At 38.3% G+C, this 20,897-nt stretch overlaps 1 protein-coding gene across 1 annotated transcript; it reads left to right on the top strand.

Moving 5' to 3' along the window:
* Positions 1-4,211: 4,211 nt before the first annotated feature.
* Positions 4,212-20,553, top strand: gpr83 (G protein-coupled receptor 83). Its single transcript, XM_056372230.1, has 5 exons — positions 4,212-4,721; positions 5,313-5,438; positions 16,648-16,781; positions 17,829-19,276; positions 19,366-20,553. The coding sequence occupies exons 1-4, from the start codon at positions 4,275-4,277 to the stop codon at positions 18,544-18,546; spliced, it is 1,425 nt and encodes a 474-aa protein (XP_056228205.1). The 5' UTR covers positions 4,212-4,274; the 3' UTR covers positions 18,547-19,276; positions 19,366-20,553.
* Positions 20,554-20,897: the final 344 nt, after the last annotated feature.

The following is a 20,897-nucleotide window of genomic DNA, read 5'->3' on the forward strand; positions in this document are numbered from 1 at the left end:
GATTTACAACTCAGTACATCCATTAACATAAAAGGCCCTAAGGCCCCCTAGTAAGCCCTAATACATCCTGGTACAATTTCCCAAAGGCAATGCATCCAAATAAACAACGATACCACAATTCAGTAATAACTTTGATTTGTTATTTTTTATGTATTCTATGACAATTAGCTAATCTGTTCATGCAGTGCATAGACCGTCTTTGTCTACCTGTAAAAGGAAATACATTATAATTACTACATAAACCATATATATTACATATGTACATGGCAATGTTTTATGTCCATCAAACCAAGTAAAATGCAAAACTACTACAAAACATCTACTTTTAAACCCTGTGGTGTTTAATTTTAGCAGCAGCCACTGGTGCACTACTTGTCCCTGCATGGTTAAAAGTGCTGGGTGGTTGGTCATCTGTTGACAATGACTAGATTCAGTGGTACAATAGAGACTAATAAAAAAACATTGACAGAAACTAATAGAAACTTTTGCAGACTATAGAAAGGGTCCTTTGAAATGTTGCAAGGAAAAGGAGGACAACTTGGATTTTTGGAACACATTAAGGTGATTTGCATTTCCAGCCAGAAAAGTCATCAGAAATTAGTCTCTGCATGAGCCACATCTTCCGTCACTGTTGGATAGGAGCACAGTAATGAAGTAAGCACAATGTCTCTGTGTCTACTCATTATTGCAATGAGTTATACATGGCGTTTGTGCTGCTTGATAATCTGATGTTCGCCTGGGCTTGAGCTGGTAAAACTATATTTAAAATAGCAACTACAGAGCTCCATAACAATACAGTGTTAAGTTGTACTGATGCAGTCATAATAATATTTCTGATCCCTATTATTGTTTTAATTTTTTTTCCCGCTTGCTGGATGGTCAGCACATCATAACACCATGCTCGTGGACTCAGAGACACTTCAGGAATAATTTGGTTACTGATGTTGGGCCATTGCCCTTCAGTTAATTGAAGGGCATATGTAATGCATGTACATCCCTTCTACTCATGACAAAACAGAATCATAAACAGTGTCCTTGGGAAAATGGAACATATATTGTACTTGAAGACTGCATTCATTATCAGCCAAATGCAGAGAAATGATGAAGCTTCTTTCATTCAATGATTCAGAGTTGAATAGGGCAAAGAAATGCATCATTTTATTAATAATAATAATAATAATCTTTATTTCTAGGTCACTTTTTGAAACCCAGGTTGATTTGCAAAGGGAAACAATCAACAACAATAAAAGCAAAAATATAACTTAAAGCAACAATTCAACATTTTGGATAAGAATTGTTGTGTGTGTTGTGTTTACACTTTAGTCTTTGTATGGATTAAAGAAGTGAGATTATCAGTAAACTCTAAAAATCCGTCGTCAAGTTCATCATGTGTGTTAAGTCATTCTATAAATCACATCCAATCAGTGATGTCTGAGAGACTGTGATGGATAGACTTAAAGACTGGGCCTGATCCATGGTGACTCCAGATTTCATTGTGGGGACAACTAGAACACGCTTCACAGATTTTTTTGATGACCAAAATGTAAAAAAATTTAAATAATGAAAAAAATTATGAATTATTGAAATAATTAGTAAACAACAAGTCCCCATGTCCTCACACTTCCTTTTATCATCATCCATTATGTAAGACCATGTCTCAAGAAAACAGATATTTGTGTGAATGAATTAATGTGTGAATGACTAACACTGTTATAGTCATTGTTTTCACATAAATTATTACTTCTTCACTTGCCATTTTAGTTTAAGGATGTGACTCAGATGGTGATAAGAAATGACTGTCATGAATCTGGGCCTCCTCAATAATTCTAAATTATATATTTTATTATCCACATCGTATTTGGGGCACCTGTTACAGCACAGAAGGTTTGCAGAATAATTTTCCACACTAAGTAGCAATCAGCATTTTTGTCTTTGTCTTAAATAATCACCGCTGCTTGATCATCATGATACTTCTGGTAAAAGAAGTTTGTGCTGAAAAATTAGACCTCAGGATCTTCCTTCAAAACTCTAGGATATCTAAGAAAATAAACAATGTTGGCCTGTGCTTAACCATCAGTGAGGCCACTGCAGAGTGATGTGTAAAAAGAGGGAATTCTCACAAAAAATGTAAATTATGAATACACCACCACTTCACATGAACCAATTAAAACCAAATCAAAACTGTTCTGTGACAATCAAATTTACCTATTCACATCAAGCTAAGCTAAGCTCAAACCACACAGTAAAGCAAACGTGCCACGTGACTCCCACCCCGTCCTCCCTTTTAACACATTAGAAAGCCCCATGAGAAAAATGAAACAGAAATTAGCCCATTACAATGATTAGCTAAAGTCAGGAAAAAAAGAGTTTGGCTCCTCTAGTAGCATATTTGTTTAAAAACCTGCTAAATAAAAGAACACAGTCCAGTTACAGAACTGCACTTGTTTCTTGGCTGATGTTCACAACCAATCACTCCAAGTGTCATGGGTTGCCATGACGGACAATTTGTGTTTGAGTTTTTGTATCACCAACCAGATTATTAGTAGACAAAAGTTACAGTCAAATCAAGTAACTACAAAAATCATTTCACAATTATTTATTACAAAAGGTGATCAAATAAGTCATTAATTTAAAGAATTTGGCAGCCCAGGGTCTGAGCTCAAGAGAGGAGCAATAATCATTCTGGTTTTAATTTTCTGCTACAGCAGAAAGATTGCAAAATTGATTTGTGAAACTTTACTCACATGCGAATACAACTGCTGTCTATCTGGATCAAGCCTCTTTGGAACTCTGGTGTAAATACGAGTAGGGGGTCCCGGCTGACCTCCCATTCCTCCCATTTTCTGTGCACCTAGTGTGTATGTATAGTAGTTAATTGTTAGTAATTTATTTGTAGCAATTTGATCAATTACCCTAAATTACATTAAAGGGGAACCAACTAGTGTTTTACACATCAAAGTTTGTTTACAGGTGTTTTTTGTGGCTCCAGAGGGAGCTGTGCAAAGTCTGAGCACAACATGATAAAAAGGTTGTTCCCTCCAGTCCTCAAACCAAAGTGAGGCTGAGGACTAGAAGTTAGAGAGTTAGAAAGACCACCCTAATCTGTGACTGAATTGCTGGCAGTTGAGTTGCACTGTGTGTAATGTAGGCAGCATGGTTTTGTCAAGGAACTAAAAGAGTTGATATAATTTCTGCATCAATTTGAATCCTTTTTTCAACTGTACGGTCCAACAATAATGTACCAAGTGCTATGTTAAATCATAGGAGTACTCCTTTTATATTGCACTTTAGTGGTGCATAAAGGTTTACCAAACACATCTGTGACTAATCAGATGACCACAAACTAATTACTGCATGATGAAGCCAGAACCTTGAGTGGGTAATCCAGCCTTGTTGACTGTATTTTACTTGACGGATCCAGAGAGAACATGTAAACTGGATGTAAACCACTTTTACATAATATATAAGTGCATACATGCCTGAGGATGAATGGTTTCATATACTGTGTTTGCCTGGGGCGACTTTGCAACTCAATAATAGAGACAGGCCCAACGAGCACAGAGGGAGCTGGAAATCAGTCTGTACAAGTACAGCTCAAGGTCTGAGACAAAAGTTTCTCCTTGTTTTCTACCTAAGTGCAAGCAGATCCCCCTGGTATGAAGCAGCATTTGACTTTCAAAACAGCTGCTCCACCCTGCAGGCAAACAACAAACTGCGCTGCTCATACCATACTCAATAAACTCAGCGAGATTATAAGTTTTAGAACTGCAAATCAGTAAGAGTGGACTTCCATAACTTTGCCGTGAACATTTCAAATAGAGATAGAAAAGCTCAATTAATGCAAAGCTAACTTATCATTAATTTTAATACTCCTAAAACCAGTCAGTAAGCCCTTAATCTCTCCCTGCACTCATTTGTTGTTTTCCTTTAATTTGTCACCTATCCCGTGTTAGTGTGTGTGTGTGTGTATGTGAGAGAGAGAGAGGAATATTTTATTAATATCTTTATGGCTTTATTGAATATTAGATCTTGAGGCGACTTGAGGGATTACACACACACACACACACACACACACACACACACACACACACACACACACACACACACACGCATAGGTTTTAAAACAGCAGCCGCCAGTCGCATCACGCAACTTGTTGCTCTGCATCTCTTCAGTGTCACAAGAGACGGAGCACAACTGGCAGCCGCACAGACTGACCACACAGATCAGTTCATACAAAGAAAGGAGGGAACAGAAAAAAGAAAACACTGACAAAATGAGGGCTGTGTGTGTTTGGTTATATGTGGTCCTCTGGATGGGAAGCCCTGGAAGGATAGCTGCAGGTTCGGGACAGAGACTCAATGATTCCTCACTTTTGGGAGAGAGGATATTTTCCTACAAGGAACATTTACTTAATGTTTCGGCACAGATGGATAACCGCACTTCGGGCTTTTTCCTCCTGGACTTTGACGAGGGGATGCTGGAGGACTGGCGCTCTCTGGCCAGTAAGAAGCGCCGCGGCGGGGAGTCTCAGGAGGGGAGCGTGAAGGTGCTGCTGGTGGCCGCCTACTCTTTGATCATCGTGATCTCCCTGTTCGGGAACACACTGGTGTGCCATGTGCTGGTGAAAAACAAGCGCAACCAGTCCGCCACCAGCTTGTTTATCATGAACCTCGCCGTGGCTGACATCTTCATCACTGTCCTCAACACGCCTTTCACTTTGGTAAGACCACCTCTCACTCTGGATAGTGTTTGGAAAATTGACAGGTGTTAGACTTTTTGCTTTATGCTTCCAAGAAAAAAAGTGCTCAAACTTTTAGTGCTTGTTTGTGGATATAGGTAGGCTGTGCCCAAATATTGCCCAAAATTGTCTCTTAAAAATACGTTTTCAACATGAAATAATCAACAACAAAAAAAAGTGGGAGAAAGATTGTCCTTTTTTTTATCCAACAGTTTTCTCTTCTCCCCCTTTTCCTTTTTTGCTACACCCTTAAGAAATATTCAAGCTGTGCTAAATTCAAGCCATACACCCCCCCCCCCCCCCCCCCCCCCCCCCCCCCCCTGCAATGTGCCTGTGTGCTTGAAAGACTGATTAATTGAATATGTATCTATCAAGGTCCTATCTTTTCCCTGTATGGCTTACTTTGAAACAGTAACTTTGGAAGCATATTCCCATTACCAATTAAATATTAATTTAGAGGTCTTTTGTGTTTAACTGCTTTAGTTGTCATAATATGATGGATGGATGGATGGGGTTGGGATGTTGACAGGTGTGCATGATCTAAACTGTGTGTGCATGCGTGTGCTCCCTCAGGTCCGATTCGTGAACAGCACCTGGGTGTTTGGGAGGACAATGTGTCATATCAGCCGCTTTGTGCAGTACTGCTCCCTGCACGTCTCCACTCTCACACTGACTGCCATCGCACTGGACCGACGACAGGTTTGTCATCATCAGGAGATGAAGCAGTGATGCTCGTCTGTCCTTGGAGAGGATCATAGTTTTATAATGTGATGTATAATGTGATGCTACTTATACTTATACTTGAACAATGTATACATGAAATTATGGCATGAAGGGTAGTTTTATTCTTTTTTTTTTTTTTAACTTGGCATAAATGTCCATTTTATGACTTTGGTTGTCTTGGTCTAATGATGGTGAGTGAAACACGATCAGATGAGCCACTCCTACTGATTCTGGTACTGCAATAATTAATGATATACTATAGACTCACTCGTCAGTTTACATGGTCATCAAGCAACCTTTGGAGCCCTTCAGTGACCCCTGGGGCCCTGCTGGTTGTGTTGCTGAGACATTATAATGACATGTCTTTTTTGAAAAGGTGTGACCTCTGACGATGACCTAGCAATTAAACGGGAGTATTTTAAAACAGAGCAATACGGTATTATGAGGATACACTATGTTACACTTTATCTGTGACGACAAACTACTTCTACAAGGCTTTACACTGAGAAGATCCTTCCTGGAGTCATCATGATGCTGATATATGGTGAGTATTGTATTAATGTAATTAGTTTTTAAGCTGTGATGTAAAAAAAGAACAGTACAAAAGACTGAAATGTATTTTCCATGCTGTGCTTAAGACATAGGTGCATACTGAAAGAGCTTCTACTAGCAATGGTGATTTATTGTATGAATGTTATTTTATATATACTTTTGTAAATGGGTTATTATTTGTTTCTGTTTATCTTGAAGTTAAGTAATAGATTAAGAAATGTTCAACATATAAAACATAAATTTTTTTGTATGTGTGTAGACTTGTTTAACGAACCAACTCGAGAGAAAGTCAGAAGAGAAGTTCATCCTAAACAACTGAAACACTATAACAACAGCAAGACCACACGATATGTGGTTTTGTTAAACAAATTATAAATTTTTTGTGTTGCAGGTTTGGTCAATGATGATAAGGCCAATGACAATACTTCCAGAACTGTGGTGAAATATCATACATCTCTAAAACATTACAACAGAGAACAGAATGACAGTAAGTCAAATGAACATCTCACATGTTTTTATTTTTATGATCTGATCAGTTTTAGAGAATAATTGTTGATTGTTAATTGAAAGTGCTCAGTGTTTTTTTGTTTAAATTTCTAGTAGAAAACCTCATTATTCTGATGAACATGATTCTGTGTTAAAAATCTTGTACCTTCTGCAAAAAGACAGTATTGTACGCCTTCACCGGTATTTCAGTACTTATTTAAAAAAAAAAAAATGAAAGAAGTGTTCTAATTGTATTGTTTCATGTCTTCTTCACAGATTCATCACATGAACATTTGCTGAATTTACGTCTGTAATCGTGGTAGGAAGACTAACTAAATTTTTGGGATGAAAATTACTTTACAACGCAACATCCTGCTATTTGTTTCACGTGATTTCTTTGCTGCGTGGTTGTGTACTAGATATAAGAATTTATAATGCCTCCAAGAAAAATACAACGCAAATCAGTTACTGGTCGTCGTCATGCAGAGAGAAGATGGTATGTCTTGGATGGTGCTGATGATGATTCTGACGTTGATACTCGTATGGCAGCGAGCTTCGCAGTTTTGTCCATTACCACCAATTAAGACAGACCGTGACATCCTAGAGAGACTGAATTTATATTGAGATTGATGTGGTTAATGATATTATTGATGCTCAGTAGTGAACACTATATAAAGGAAGATACTGATACTTAAGAGTTGACTGACATGATTGAGCTACATGGTCCCCCTTATGGTGAACCACAGAATGATACCGGTTTAAATCAAGAAGACTGAGGGCATGTTTATGATGAAAGTGGCTGTCATGAGTGACTGATGGGATAGAGCCTGCTGATGATTAAACAGGAGGTGGTACAGGTGCGGACAATACTGCACTTCAATGCAATATATGTCAGACAACCAGTTGATTTAAAAGAAATCCCTCTGGATAATATAGAGGAAGTCACCGCCACACAGTCACTCAGTCTGATGTGGCCCCCCTCTCGCCAGTGAGATCCAGACAATACTGACAACAGACAATGAGTTTGATGCATATGCGGTTTTAAAGCAGGTAGCCCAAGCATTTCGAAGCAATAAGCACTGCTTGTGGTATAGCTTGCAATAAAAGCCCTGCACCATATGATCAGATAAGAAGAAAAAGCTCTGTTTCTACGTGCCAGACAATACAGATACAATGCAAACTGTTTTTCTCACAGTGCCTTGCACATTTTCTTTTCCCTACACCCTCAGAAAATGAGAAATTGGCTTTTGCACAAACACTTCAAAGAGACGTATTATAGTATATAGAGAAAGAAAGACAAAGACACACAACCAGAGGGGGCTGTTTGAAGGAGATGTGTCACCACCGTGGAGAAGTCCTGGCTGGTGACACGAAACACGAACGCTACATACAGCGTTTCAGTCCCTTTACCGTGATGGTAGACACGAGCCCAACTTTGTCTGTGCCATCACATTCGGAGTTGAAAAGTGGTTTAGCACAGGTGCAGATTGCAGGAGGCTACTTTACAAAGCCTGACTTTGGGAGGCACGATGGTCCTTCTTATGTATGATCAGGCATACAAGCACAGGTAGATTGATTCCTTTATAATTCTTTACATGTGTTTAACAAAGACCCTTGCAGCTGTATTGTTTGATTATGTAGAAAAAGGATATTCCCCTCTCAACACCGGAGCTAATGAGTTTTACCTCCTACCCTGATCCTTTTACAGCACAGTTATGGATGGTGACTGCGTTCATGCAGTGGTATAAATCTGTCAGGTGTTTGCCTTCCAAGAGTTTCATCACTATGGTTTCAATGATGTTGTTGTGTTGAGGAAGGCATGCATGGTCTACCGCGAAGCAATTCTCGGGTGTGCTGGCTTCAGATGTACAACACTGTAATTACAGAACAAATTTCTTGCCTAATGACGCATAATGGCTTTGACAGATGATGGTAGTTACATAGACCAACACAAAACATACATTAACGCTTCCATACAGTTACTCGAGTTTTTAGCTTAACAAGTATGCCATTGACATTTGACATGCGCTCAACCACCTAATACACACACTGTCTACTAATTTGCGGGGTGTTTCTGAATGAAAAGTGTATGAAAAGTGTCATAACCGAGGTCATGAGAACTCTGTCGGTAAGATCACATGTGGGGTATTGAACAGACAGTTCTATGAAAAAAATCTCATCTAGTGGACATCAGGGGATTCGACTATAGGCAGCAGTTTATTGAAAGCTACAAGGCATCGGCACGTCTCAAGCCTCAAAATGCCCTGTTTGGTGGTCAAACAGATAAAACAATAAAACTTGTACCATCAAAACAGAGCATGAAAAAAAAAATCAGATAATATGATCTCTCTAATCCACTGTACAGTCTCACAAGCCCCAGATCATATTTAAAGATTTTGATTCAATTGACACCTACTTTGAATTTGTCAAGAGCACACACACACACACACACACACACTAGTTAAGAAAGAGCATGGTGCTGGTGTTTTGGTTTCGTTTGAGCTTCGAAGGGCTCTTGAAATAGGATATCTGACGGCTGTCAAAACCTTTCTGAAGTGTAAGCAGGAGTCTGAGCATTTATTTATTCAGGGCAAGGCCAGTTGAACCATTGATCCGAATACCAATTATCTTGTTCTTGTATCTTTAATAATACCATACCATACTTATTACTTGACTTTAAAGCCCAGATACCAAATAATCTGTGACTCAGAACAGACCTGCATGAAAAAGAAAGAAGGTGAGAGAAGGTGATGATGAAAAAGGAAACTTTTGACACTATCACTTCCTGATGATGGAGTTAATGAGCAGAAAGAAAAGCAACATCTGTACAGTGATGAGGATACAGTGTCATTATTTCTGAGGTAATGCAACATACACCTACAAGAAACAAGGAAAATGCTAAATATATCATGGATATGAAAAAAATCAATTTACAATGAACTCATTGTGCAGAACCCAGTGCAGAGCCCTTTGGTGAGGCAGCTTATTACCGCTTACAAGAGTTCCAGTTCTCCTCGTCGTAATATTGATGAATATTAAAAGACAGAGGTCTCCTAATTTATTTTTAATTATTGTATTTTCTCGTTTTATTTTTATCTACTTACACTCTTATTTTATTTTATTTTACTGATTTTATTTTATTTTACTGATTTTATTTTCATTTATACAGTATTTATAATCTAGTGCCTTTTTATTGTCTTATTTCATTCATACCTTGTTTTAATGCACTGTTTCATTCTTATTCATGTAAAGCATTATATATGTATAAGCATTATTGTCATTATTATAAGTATTACTAATATGAAAGAAGAAAACATGTTTACAATGTTTACAAACTGAGCTTTGTTCATATACGGATTTGTAAAAAAAATTTTTGAATAAACCCTTTGAAATGTCGACTGTGTTTTTGGTCTCTGACTTTTATTTTCTCTACACGAATAATAAAATTTGTAAAGCTCTACTGCTGAAACTTCCGAACTACCTCACAGTAACAAAGTAACTTCTTAACCTTCAATATCCCTTTGGTACACACTTATGTTGGCAGAACTGGTTTGCAAACTGCCCTTAAGCTAGAGTCTTGTCTCCCTTGGTTATTTTAAATCTCTATCATGTGATGTTTTTTTGAGTCATGTAACTGTTTTTCTTAAGTGCTTCTTAGTTTTTTTTGTATTGTGTAATTATGCTGTCTTTGTTTTGTTGGTTGTTGATTGCTTCTTGTTCTCATGTGTCTCTTGGAAAAGAGATGTGCATATAAATCAGGCTGAATTTGATTGACAGACTTACAGACCATTAGATCATTACAAACAAAGTCATTACTATACTATTGATAACAGTGATAGGACAGATCTTTTTGAATATTAATACTGTGTTGACACTCTTGCACTTGCCTTGTAGAACAAAATACATTTCTGTAGTTAAGCTTAAGAAGATATGTAGATGTACTATCAGGGGCTCTGTGTTTTGTAACATACATTACTAATCAGTGGGTGCCTCCTAAAGGATCTGTGTCGACGACAAGCATAGCGGGTAATTCCTGAACACAAGAAAATATCTCCAGAAAACAGACTTCTTTTGATATGCTGTTAATAGCAGAAATTAGCTCTATGCTATTCATTTGTATATGTCTTAATGGTTGTTATGGAGCACCTGGCGACAGTTGCATATCTCATAGAGTCACAAATCTTTTCACTTATGTATGCAAAACTCATCTTGTAGTAAAACAAAGGCACCTCATATAAACAACTATGCTGCCTCTGGCTTTGGGGATTATTGTGACAGCTGCAACGATCCTCCTTTATGTTTTTTTAGAGCTGATATTTTCAATATTCAAACACCTGGTTGCTTTCAAAATGTTGATAGCTTGTGTTGGAAGAGGGTGTCACAGATCCTTTGGATCAGTAATTTCCTCCATCGTCACGAGCTTTTTTTCACCATACTCGGCCAGATGGTACATTTTCTTTGTCATCTTCATAAGGAATTCCTCATTTTTTGTCTCATCATCTTGTGAGGGTATGAGTGGGACACCATGAAACTGATTTGATCAAAAACATCGAAATTATCACATAACTGATGAAACCTTTACCATGGCAGTAGTCACCTTTTTTCACAACTTCACTGCTGATGGGAGAACATCTTGGCTTCACACATGTGTTGAAAAATAGCCTCACACTGCTCTATTACAAATGGAAGAGACTGCTTTGTACCCTTATATTATTTCTCATAGTGGACCACCTCGTAAAAAATCCACTGCAAGATTTTCTAGTTACACCACTGAATGTAAAAAATATGGATGAGTCTAAGACAATTGTACCTGATGGTGTAGATTTGACAGTAAATTTTGACTGGCGGGCCCGATGTAGCACCATCCATGTCTGAGAGGTTTGGAAACGATGGTGTTGTAGGTGGGCAATCTTTGTCAAGGTTTGATAACCTGACTAGAATTATTCTCAACGTTTATACTGCAAGGATCTTAAAATCAAGCCCCCTTTTCTTTGAACTATCAAATAAAACATTTTTTTTTATTACCAGGTCATTCTCAGCCACACCATGTAAAATGACAAAAACCCAATTTCAGTGCCTCTTCTTTTATAGCACCACTCCTCCAACTGACACTATGTCACACAGTAAAGATTGGGCCATGACCTTACAATGGCTATATGGTAAAAAAAAAAAAAAGAAATCTCCTTACAGATATTATAAACATTTCCAGATACAGATACATTTGAATACAAACCCAGTTGCATCCAGGTACCGTCACATGGCAGAGGTTCCCTTGCAACACATATACAGTACATCTCTCAGGGACACTTCAGTAAGACTACAGAGACATAATGCTAGGTCTAGCCAACACACACACACAAAAAAGACATTTTTCTTTACAGCTACAAAAACATTTTCACAATCTATCCTCAGCATCACAACCAGCAGGGGCTCAATCCAGGGGGGTGGCGGATTGCATGTCCTCATGTCACATGAAACTCACCAAAAGGTACTCTTGTCCACACACTCATACACACGATCCATTAGAATCATGCACACACATTATGTCACATGCACATCCTTTCTGACCCCCCCCCCCCCCAGTCAACTGGAAAACAAACCTTTCTCTTTCTGAATAGCGCACACAGACTGAGTTGGCCAAATATGCAATCAATGTCCAGAGGTGATTCAATTCAAGTCAAACTAATTTCATATTATTACCATAAATTACCATAACCTCAATATTGAATTAGCTGCATTTCAACGTAAGAAAGTGCATAAAATAAAATATGATAAAATAAAATAAAACTGAAGAGTGACAATACTTCTTATTATGAAAAAAATGTTGCCCCAATAAAAAAAAAGTAAACCAGCAGACAGAAATTGAATTATAAAGTGTCAGTCCATTTAATTAGTTTCTTTACTTGTATTTTTTTTTTATCCTGCACTACAAATAATGCAAATTCAGTCTACAAGCTGCCAACAGTGAAAATAAGATGTAAGCTGCATTTGTTTTGATTTTAAGATCAGACCCAGACCACTGTTGGAGCTGTATACTCAGGTAAATGGGACATGTTTTATGAGGATCTCACCATGGTAATAATATAATCAGATTAAAATAAGCAAAATAGTATCAATTCCTTACTGAGACCAAAGGAATCTAATCTTTGATCTTTGAATAGAACAAAAAAAAAATCAGTTTACATTACATCTCCTAGACTGGTGAATCTGTTCAACAGACATATTGTAGGAGACACAGGGTGACCAGCTCCTTGAAAATGTAAGGCTACAGGGGATTTAAAATCTTGTCATCTGATGGCACTGAGATGTAAAAAAAAATGGAGTTTGTTTTGTCCATATCATGTAGCCGGTGTGTGGGATGTGCCAAAACTACCAAAAGACTGGTTAAGAGGGAACTGGCCTCCAGTGGTGTTTATTCAGGTACCAGATGAATAACAAGTTGAATATGAAGTTGTATGTGGTTCTGAAATTATAAGCAAATAATAAAGATCTACATTAATGGACATCAGTATCATTGCACAATTACACAGGCCATTGCGTACATGACTATTTGCAAAGCTAGGCATTTACTCTCAGTGTTACAACTAAGGGAATCTAAAAAACAAACAAACTTTGCTGAGTAAAGCTACCATACATTATACTGTATGGTGTCACAGTCACAGAACTAAAGAACATTATAGATTTAATGGTCTTCTTACAAGCACCACAAAGACAATGTGGGAAAAAGCTTCATCGACATCCTCACAAGTCTTGGAAATGGAAATCTTCTGTAATGCCTTGTTGTAGTTTCTTTATCGTTTTATAGAGGCACAAGATGAATGGAATATTTTTACAGTTTTACAGTTACAACTTAGGTAGAAGGTGAAAATGAGCTGACAGACTTTCCAACTTTGCTGCTCTCACCACAGCTGTAGTAAGCATTATTATTTAAGCTGGAGATATGTGAGGACACTGTGCAGGTTATAAACTGCAGTCTTGTTCTATAGCTGTGTCTGGCATTGCTCTGTTGTTTACTACATGTACCAGAATAAGTTCACAGCAAAAAGCTCCCGATGCAAAAAAAAAATGTATCACCACCAAACACTCCCCACATGATAAACCTTCTCATAGTGAGTAGTAAACAGAAATTTCAGACACTCATGACTCATAATTTTGTCTCACTGCTGAAGGTGTAGTGTTGCATGACTGTGATCTATGACTGATGCCTTAGGAACTGAAGAAAACCACTGCATTGTGGGAACAAGTTTACATTCAATTTTTTGAGTTTCAGAGTTAATTTTGACTTTTCTTACGCTGTCCATGGTGCTGAATTTGAAATGATGAGAATTGTTATTTTTTCAGGCATCTGATGAAATCAAAGATGTTGGTGTACCTGTCAATGTTACTGTAGTCAACAACAGGCAGTACAGGTTCAATCTGGCTAACATTTGCTGTCAGGTAAAGGTTCAGGACTGAGTAGAAGATTGTGACTTGAACACAGATTTGTTTGAAGTGAGTTAAACAATGACATTGGCAAGGACATTATAATTTCCTCCAATGCTTTTAGTACATCAGTACTAATCACCTGGAACCTCATACTGTCACATCTCATTCACTTGCCTAGTGGATACACAGTTATCCACCATCATATGCAAATAAAACAGTAGAATACAGCTGATAAGAGTGAGAGGATTCATTTGAAAGAAAGGACTGTAAATGCAGGTTTTCGTTTAAGCTGCTAATGCACGAAAGTCCAAAAGGCTTCTATAATTAGAACTAACACATGAGCAAAACCCTCTTAATGGAGATGTTTGACTGGTTTGTTGTGCAGGTGTCTGGGGAATGTTGCAGTCTGATGTGTGAAATGGACAAATGGTTTGTGAAGCAGAATGGATGCTAATCACGTACTGTCTAACCAGTGTTTTGGTAATTGTTAGTGGCGTTTCATTTTACCAGTTCATCAAAATATTTAGCTCAAGTGGCAGGTGTACTTCCAACTAGCTAAATTGCCCCTCCACAGCACAAACATACAAGACACCAATCTTGTATCAAACTTTTAATGACAAATCTGATGCCTAATGTGATCTCTGCTGCTGGTGGAAATTACCTTGTACTATTTTTGTTTTCAGTTGAGTGGTGACTGTGTCACATCACCAGTGAGGCCTGTAAGAGTCCAAATATTTGGGCCTTGAAACCATTATAAGATTGACCTCAATTAAATAGGCCTTAAGCCACAGCCATTTGCACATTGGTTACCCACTGTTTAGTTGTTTATTAATCCTTTCTTTCATCTATATCGCCATCAACCGTTCCCTGGTCTGGAACTGAAAATGCTTCTTTTTATTCGCTAACTTAAAACCATAAAGGAAGATAAAAGGTTTTATTATGTTAATGTAGAAAAATAGAGGTTTTATCCATGTGATCCCATCTGTGGCAGCAGATTAATCACTCCTTTATAACAAGAGGGTTACCACAATTAATTATCTGAGATGACTGAATGCTGGACTGTCTAATTAAATCATGATCTGAGACAAAAAGAGATAATACGTATTTGTGAAGCAGTGCAACCGTGGCCTTAAAGTTAGATTTTTTTAATATAATAAATTCTATTAAATGCAGGCACATAAATCCAGATTTTATGACAGTTACTTCTCATCCATAAATATCAGAAGGCTTTTCTTTCTGCAAGGTCTGTCTCCCACCAAGAATCATTCTTGAAGAAGCATTCCCTTTAAGGTCTCCACTCAGAAAGATCAGAGATCAGGGAACACTGTCCAAACCTTAGGGATAAATTTATATTTTTTTCAAGTCTATCATAAAACAAAAGTTAAGTACCCACATTAAAATTAAAAGATGTTTGTCTTGCTGTAAACACTCCTCCTGTTTATGGGCCATTAAAAGATCCATTCCTAATGCACTTTCAATGTTAATGATGTTAATACATCAATGAGCAATGAGCCAATAATACAACACGTAAAGGCCATCATGAGTGTGTTTACTTGTGATACTTTGAGAACAATTTGTGGCTACATCCTCCCACATGACACCTACATGCATACATAATCCATACCATTTAAAAAAGATAGGTGGAAAAATATGAATGCTGCTGGAAACTGGTTGAGAAATGTGTTAAAATGAGAAATTGTATTACACTGTATAAGATGCTAAAACCAAAATAAAATACAAATTGAGGAAAAAAAAAACCCAGTCACATATTGTATTGCTTTTCTGGAAAGTGAAATTACAGCAGTACAACAAAGCATGCTAAATAACATTTCACCTGAAAACATTCGCAGGTGACATAATTTACTGGATGAATCAAAGGCCCGTTAAGACAGGAAGCAGAAAAATCTTTATTCGTCGCATTTTGCAAATATTTCAGCAATTAGGACCAAGGAGAGGAAATTGAGAATCTGATCTAATAAATATTAATAGCACTTTTCAAATTTTCTATCAAAAGTTGTATAAATCACAGGTGATTCATAATGAAAAAGTCTGTAGTGAATCTTTACAATTTATCTAAGCTGACCGAGAGGCAGTGTGTTCATTAGAAGTGCGTATCACTCTAGAAGAGCTAAGAAATGTCATCAAATTAATGAATAAAGGAGGATTGCCAGGCCTGGATGGATTATCTCCAGAATTATAAATTTCATTTTGGTCCCAGCGTGGCCCTCTGCTCAGAGTTTCCTTTTCCACTAGCTCAAATATTGCTGTTATTTCTCCTTTGGTAAAGAAGGACAGGACAAGCTTCTCAGGTCTTGGCAACGCAGTTTGAGTGCTATATGCCTCATTTGGTATACCACGACCAAACAGCCTTTATTAACTATTTACTATTATTTGGACCACCATCTGATAATGTCCATCAATTGCTTCATGTTATAGATTCACCCTCATGGTCAGGAAACCATAGTGTCAATTTGTCACTGACCGGCTGGAATGGCACCATCTGAAGGCTTTATCTCAGTGATTAAACCATGGTATGCTAACCCTTCAGCAGTAGTGATAACAGGCAATATGTGCTCTCCTATTTTCTCAGTTTAGAGATGCTGGTGGGTTCTTTTTCTATCTCTGTTGCTCACAATCTTAAATACTTAGGGGTCTCTATCTATCCTTCCCCTGACACATAAACCACACTGACTTTGATCTGTTTTTGGTGATTTTTTTCCAGGTGATCTTACATCCTTTGAGACCTCGCATGTCCCTAGCTCAAGGTGGCGTTTGGGTTGCTGTTATCTGGATAATGGCCACCTGCTTTTCCCTCCCACACGCAATCTACCAAAAACTCCTGACTTTTACATACAGGTAAAATACTACATTCTCACACATTCCAATAAAGAGAGAGCAATTGGAACTGAACCATATTTATTGAGGATTAGAAACAGAGAAACATTTGGCGATGAGAATCCACTCACTTGATGTGAAGCATCTTTGGAGTCTAGGTGCTGATGAAGTAAATCTGGCAGAATAATCCATTGTTACACCTTGAATATCCTGGAAGTCATTGCGGTGATGGGTGTGTGGTTGATTGCTCAGTCATAAAGGTCTAAAATACAGTATGAAAAGACCACAGTGATATTTAAAGGACAGCATTCAAGGACCAATTGACTTGAGTAACGTGGGAGGAAAAATTGATTAGGTCTGATGATGTCAGAATTTCTGAAAGCAGATGTGGTAGAGATGATTAGAGGGTAAAGAAATACATTTACATTAACATTTACCCATGCTTTGATCCAAAGTGACTTAGGTTGTTATTATAATAACTCGGTGTGCACCGAAATGTCATCAATAGAATTTTTCCAATTGCAAGTGTACTCCACCGTGTGCAGGATTTTTTTTGCTCAACCTCAATTGGCCCATTGTCTTCTCCAACACACCTGACAATTCACAGGTTCAGGTTGGTTCAGGTTAGAGAAAAATGCAGATCTGGTTTAATACAGAAAAAAATTGTTCATAGTTACTTGAAACACAGTGTGTTTATTGACATTTAACCAAAACCACAATTTACCCTAATCTTAGCCAAAGTGCTTTTGTTGCCTAAACCTAACCACAGTCAGGAGTCAGGATGGAAACCAGCCTCTGGTGAGATAATCATGCACTCTGTGCGCCCGCCATCCACCTTCCACAGAATCTGAACTGGTGGTTGGGCAAAACAAGCAATATGAATGAGTCACTTTGGGCTCTGGGGAATTAGAATGAGCCTTTCTCACTATTTTCTGACATCAAAACAATAACTCGAGTAATTGATCAACAGCATAACTGATACTGAAGATTATTATTAGATTATTCTCACCTTTACTTTCTCACCCCATCACTAATCTGCGTACTCTGTGTTGTGATTCTCCTCACCAGTAAGGAGAAGGAGCGCAGCCTGTGTGTCCCAGACTTCCCAGAGCCATCAGATGTCTACTGGCAGTATATTGACCTCCTGACCTTCATATTACTGTACATGCTGCCACTCCTTATCATCACTGCCTCCTACACCACAGTGGCCTGTCGGCTGTGGCGCCACAATGCCATCGGTGACACCACAACAGCTCAGCATGCCACGCAGAGAAGAAAGCGCCGGCGGACATTGGCCATGCTGCTCCTGGTGGTCGGGGTGTTCGCTGTCTGCTGGTTCCCCCTCAACTGCTATGTGGTGCTGCTGTCCAGCCAGGCCATCCACTCCTCCAACGCCTTGTACTTCTGCTTTCACTGGTTAGCTATGAGCTCCACCTGTTACAACCCTTTCATCTACTGCTGCCTGAATCCCACCTTCCGCCAGGAGCTCCGGCTCCTCTTTGACATGTGCAGGAGGAGACAGAGGGCTGTGGTAGGGCTGGAGCCTGAGCTCCGTCCTGCAGCCATCTGCGCTCCTCGTCACAGGACTGCCTGGCCAGACAACCATGAATTCTCGAGGCCAAGGCATGATTTACCAGACCCGGGCCACGCCTCTTCACAGCAGAGCCACGCTTCTTCCAGTCAGTCCCACAACCTGAAAGATACACATGTGCTGTTCACTGCCAGGCAGGTGCTCACAGGGAGAACTGACATCCTCTCAGTGGAGCCCATCGTGGCTGTGAGCTGACTGGAAAAACTACATATGCCAAATCGTGGTGGGGAAGGCATCAGTATTTGAGATTCTTAATCCTATTTCAGGATTTCATCATGTTCCAAAGAGGACAGGAAATCTGAAAATCTCACTACTGTATTGCTGGACCTACACAGGATTTTAGTAACGAGAGGAGATGGCGTTTTGTGATGGCTTCAAATTGGAAGAAATTGTGATGTTGTCCCATTAGGAACTGTAATCAACTGTGGCATTTTCTGTTTCCACACTACTTTTCACACTTTTTTGGTTCATTGTCTGTCAAGAATTCAGATCTCATCCCCTAAAAAACTGACAAAACAATCTCACCGCAGGGTCCATTTAACAGCTGCAGCTGTAGCTTTCAATCATATCACACAATCTTCCTACATCAGGAATTGTAGATTTTCAAATTTCCACTTTTTTTGCAGCACTTTAAGGACACCTTCATGTTGGCTTGACAACTGAAATTGACATTTTCATCCTTGGAAACAGCAGTTGATAAATCAGTCGCGTCACAAGGTCCATGTAGTAGAAGTAGTAGCCCTGGAGCTTTTGATCAATTTAAAAAAAAATTGCCTTAGTGCTGTTGCAGCATTCGTAAGATGTAAGATTTTTGTTCATTTGTCATGATGAATTCATTATAAAGCTCCTTTGACTGCAGTTTCTCAATGCTGTATTCTTAGAAAAATAACTCAACAGTCCATCAGGCTACACAACAGAATCTGGTGTAAGTTCTTTGTCTAAAAATGTCTTGTGAAATATTAGGCATTGATGCTGATGTCTTGATGTAACAGTGTGTTTCTTTTCTTTCAATAGCCTTCACAGACCAGCATGACTGTCGGAGTAGCAACAAAGTCCTATCATCCTCCAGAATCTCCCTGAAACTGTCTAAAAAGGAGTGTATCAGCAGGTTTGATTTTACTTCAGTTTACCATTCTGCCGACAGAGACAGCGTCTCAGTGGATGTATGAACATGTTGTGAATGAAATCATGTTCACATTGATCCACAGGCGACTTCAACCCCGTCTTACTGTTCGTACATTTTTTCTGCTCCTCCTTGTTTCACTGTCATCCAGCCAGAGGGCTTGTGGAGTATACACAGAAAAAAATATTGATTTTATGTCTCTATTTTGTGGGCTTAAATACTGTCATTTTGAAAAAGAAAAAGAGAGAAATTGAAAAGGAAAAAACATGTTTTCCTTTTGAAAGAGTGACAGAGAAAGTTCAGGGCCCATCTCCACTGCAACATCCTGCCTTTACATCACATTACTGGTCTGAATAACATGAAGCCCAATGAAACTTGGATGGTGGTCACCCCAGTGTTGAAAGCAAAACTCTCGTAGCCTATTATCTTTTTTCAAATGAGGGAAAATTATATCAGCTGATTATCAAAAACTTGCTTGTGTTACTGTGTTTACACATATTCATTGAATAGTTTTTTGTGGAATTTCCTCATGACAGTTGAAAATAAAGAATGAAAAATATATATTATATAATGTATATTATCAGCTTTTAGGGGACATTATTGTGCTCCAGCATTTTTAAATGAAATGGAAATAAGACACTTCAGTCTTTCTCTCAGGCTCTTCACAATCACGCCTAACATAGCATTTACACAATCATGCAGTAAAAGCAAAAATGACAGTGAAATTACTGAAACTATATTATTGTGAATGTTCTGTGTTTCTTGTGAACAAACTGGATTTTTATGTCTAAGAAACTGAAAATAGTAAAGTGTGTGTACATGTGCCTGTGGGTTGTACATGTTTTGTAAAAGCATTTTTATCATCGTAACTAATGAATCAGTTGCCTTCTTTTTGGTTCATTTGTGCCCTCAAGTGCAACACACAATCATCTGTTAAGGTAGTTTCATCTCCCACAGGTAATGATTCAGGAATGTGAATGATACTATGTGTGCTCGCCTTTGTCTTAAAGTATTTGTGATTTGTAATATTTTTGCTGTCTTTTGTGATTGTTTGCCTCCCCGGTACCACATCTGCAAGAAAAAATATATTCAATAAAAACAACTAAATGTGATTGTAAATGTGGGCTTTGAAAGTTAAGACTTTTTTTTTTCTCTATTTTCTGGAACAATCAAAGGTTCTGATAGAGCAATAAAAACTGCTTTGATTCTCAATATATGGTGCAGGAAAAAAAGAGATCTTGCATTTCCAACACAATGCACCTTCAAAAAGAATGGATCTCGTCTCTGAATAAGAAAAGCAGGGCTAGAAACATTGGTGGGACCCTTCTATGTGTGCTTTTGTCCCATACAGTACACATAATAGCACAGGGAGAGCTGCAGTGAGGAAGCTTTCACTGCAAAACCTACCGCTCACTGCCATTGT

Source organism: Seriola aureovittata, chromosome 3 (genome assembly GCF_021018895.1).
Source record: "Seriola aureovittata isolate HTS-2021-v1 ecotype China chromosome 3, ASM2101889v1, whole genome shotgun sequence".
Lineage (NCBI taxonomy): Eukaryota > Metazoa > Chordata > Actinopteri > Carangiformes > Carangidae > Seriola > Seriola aureovittata.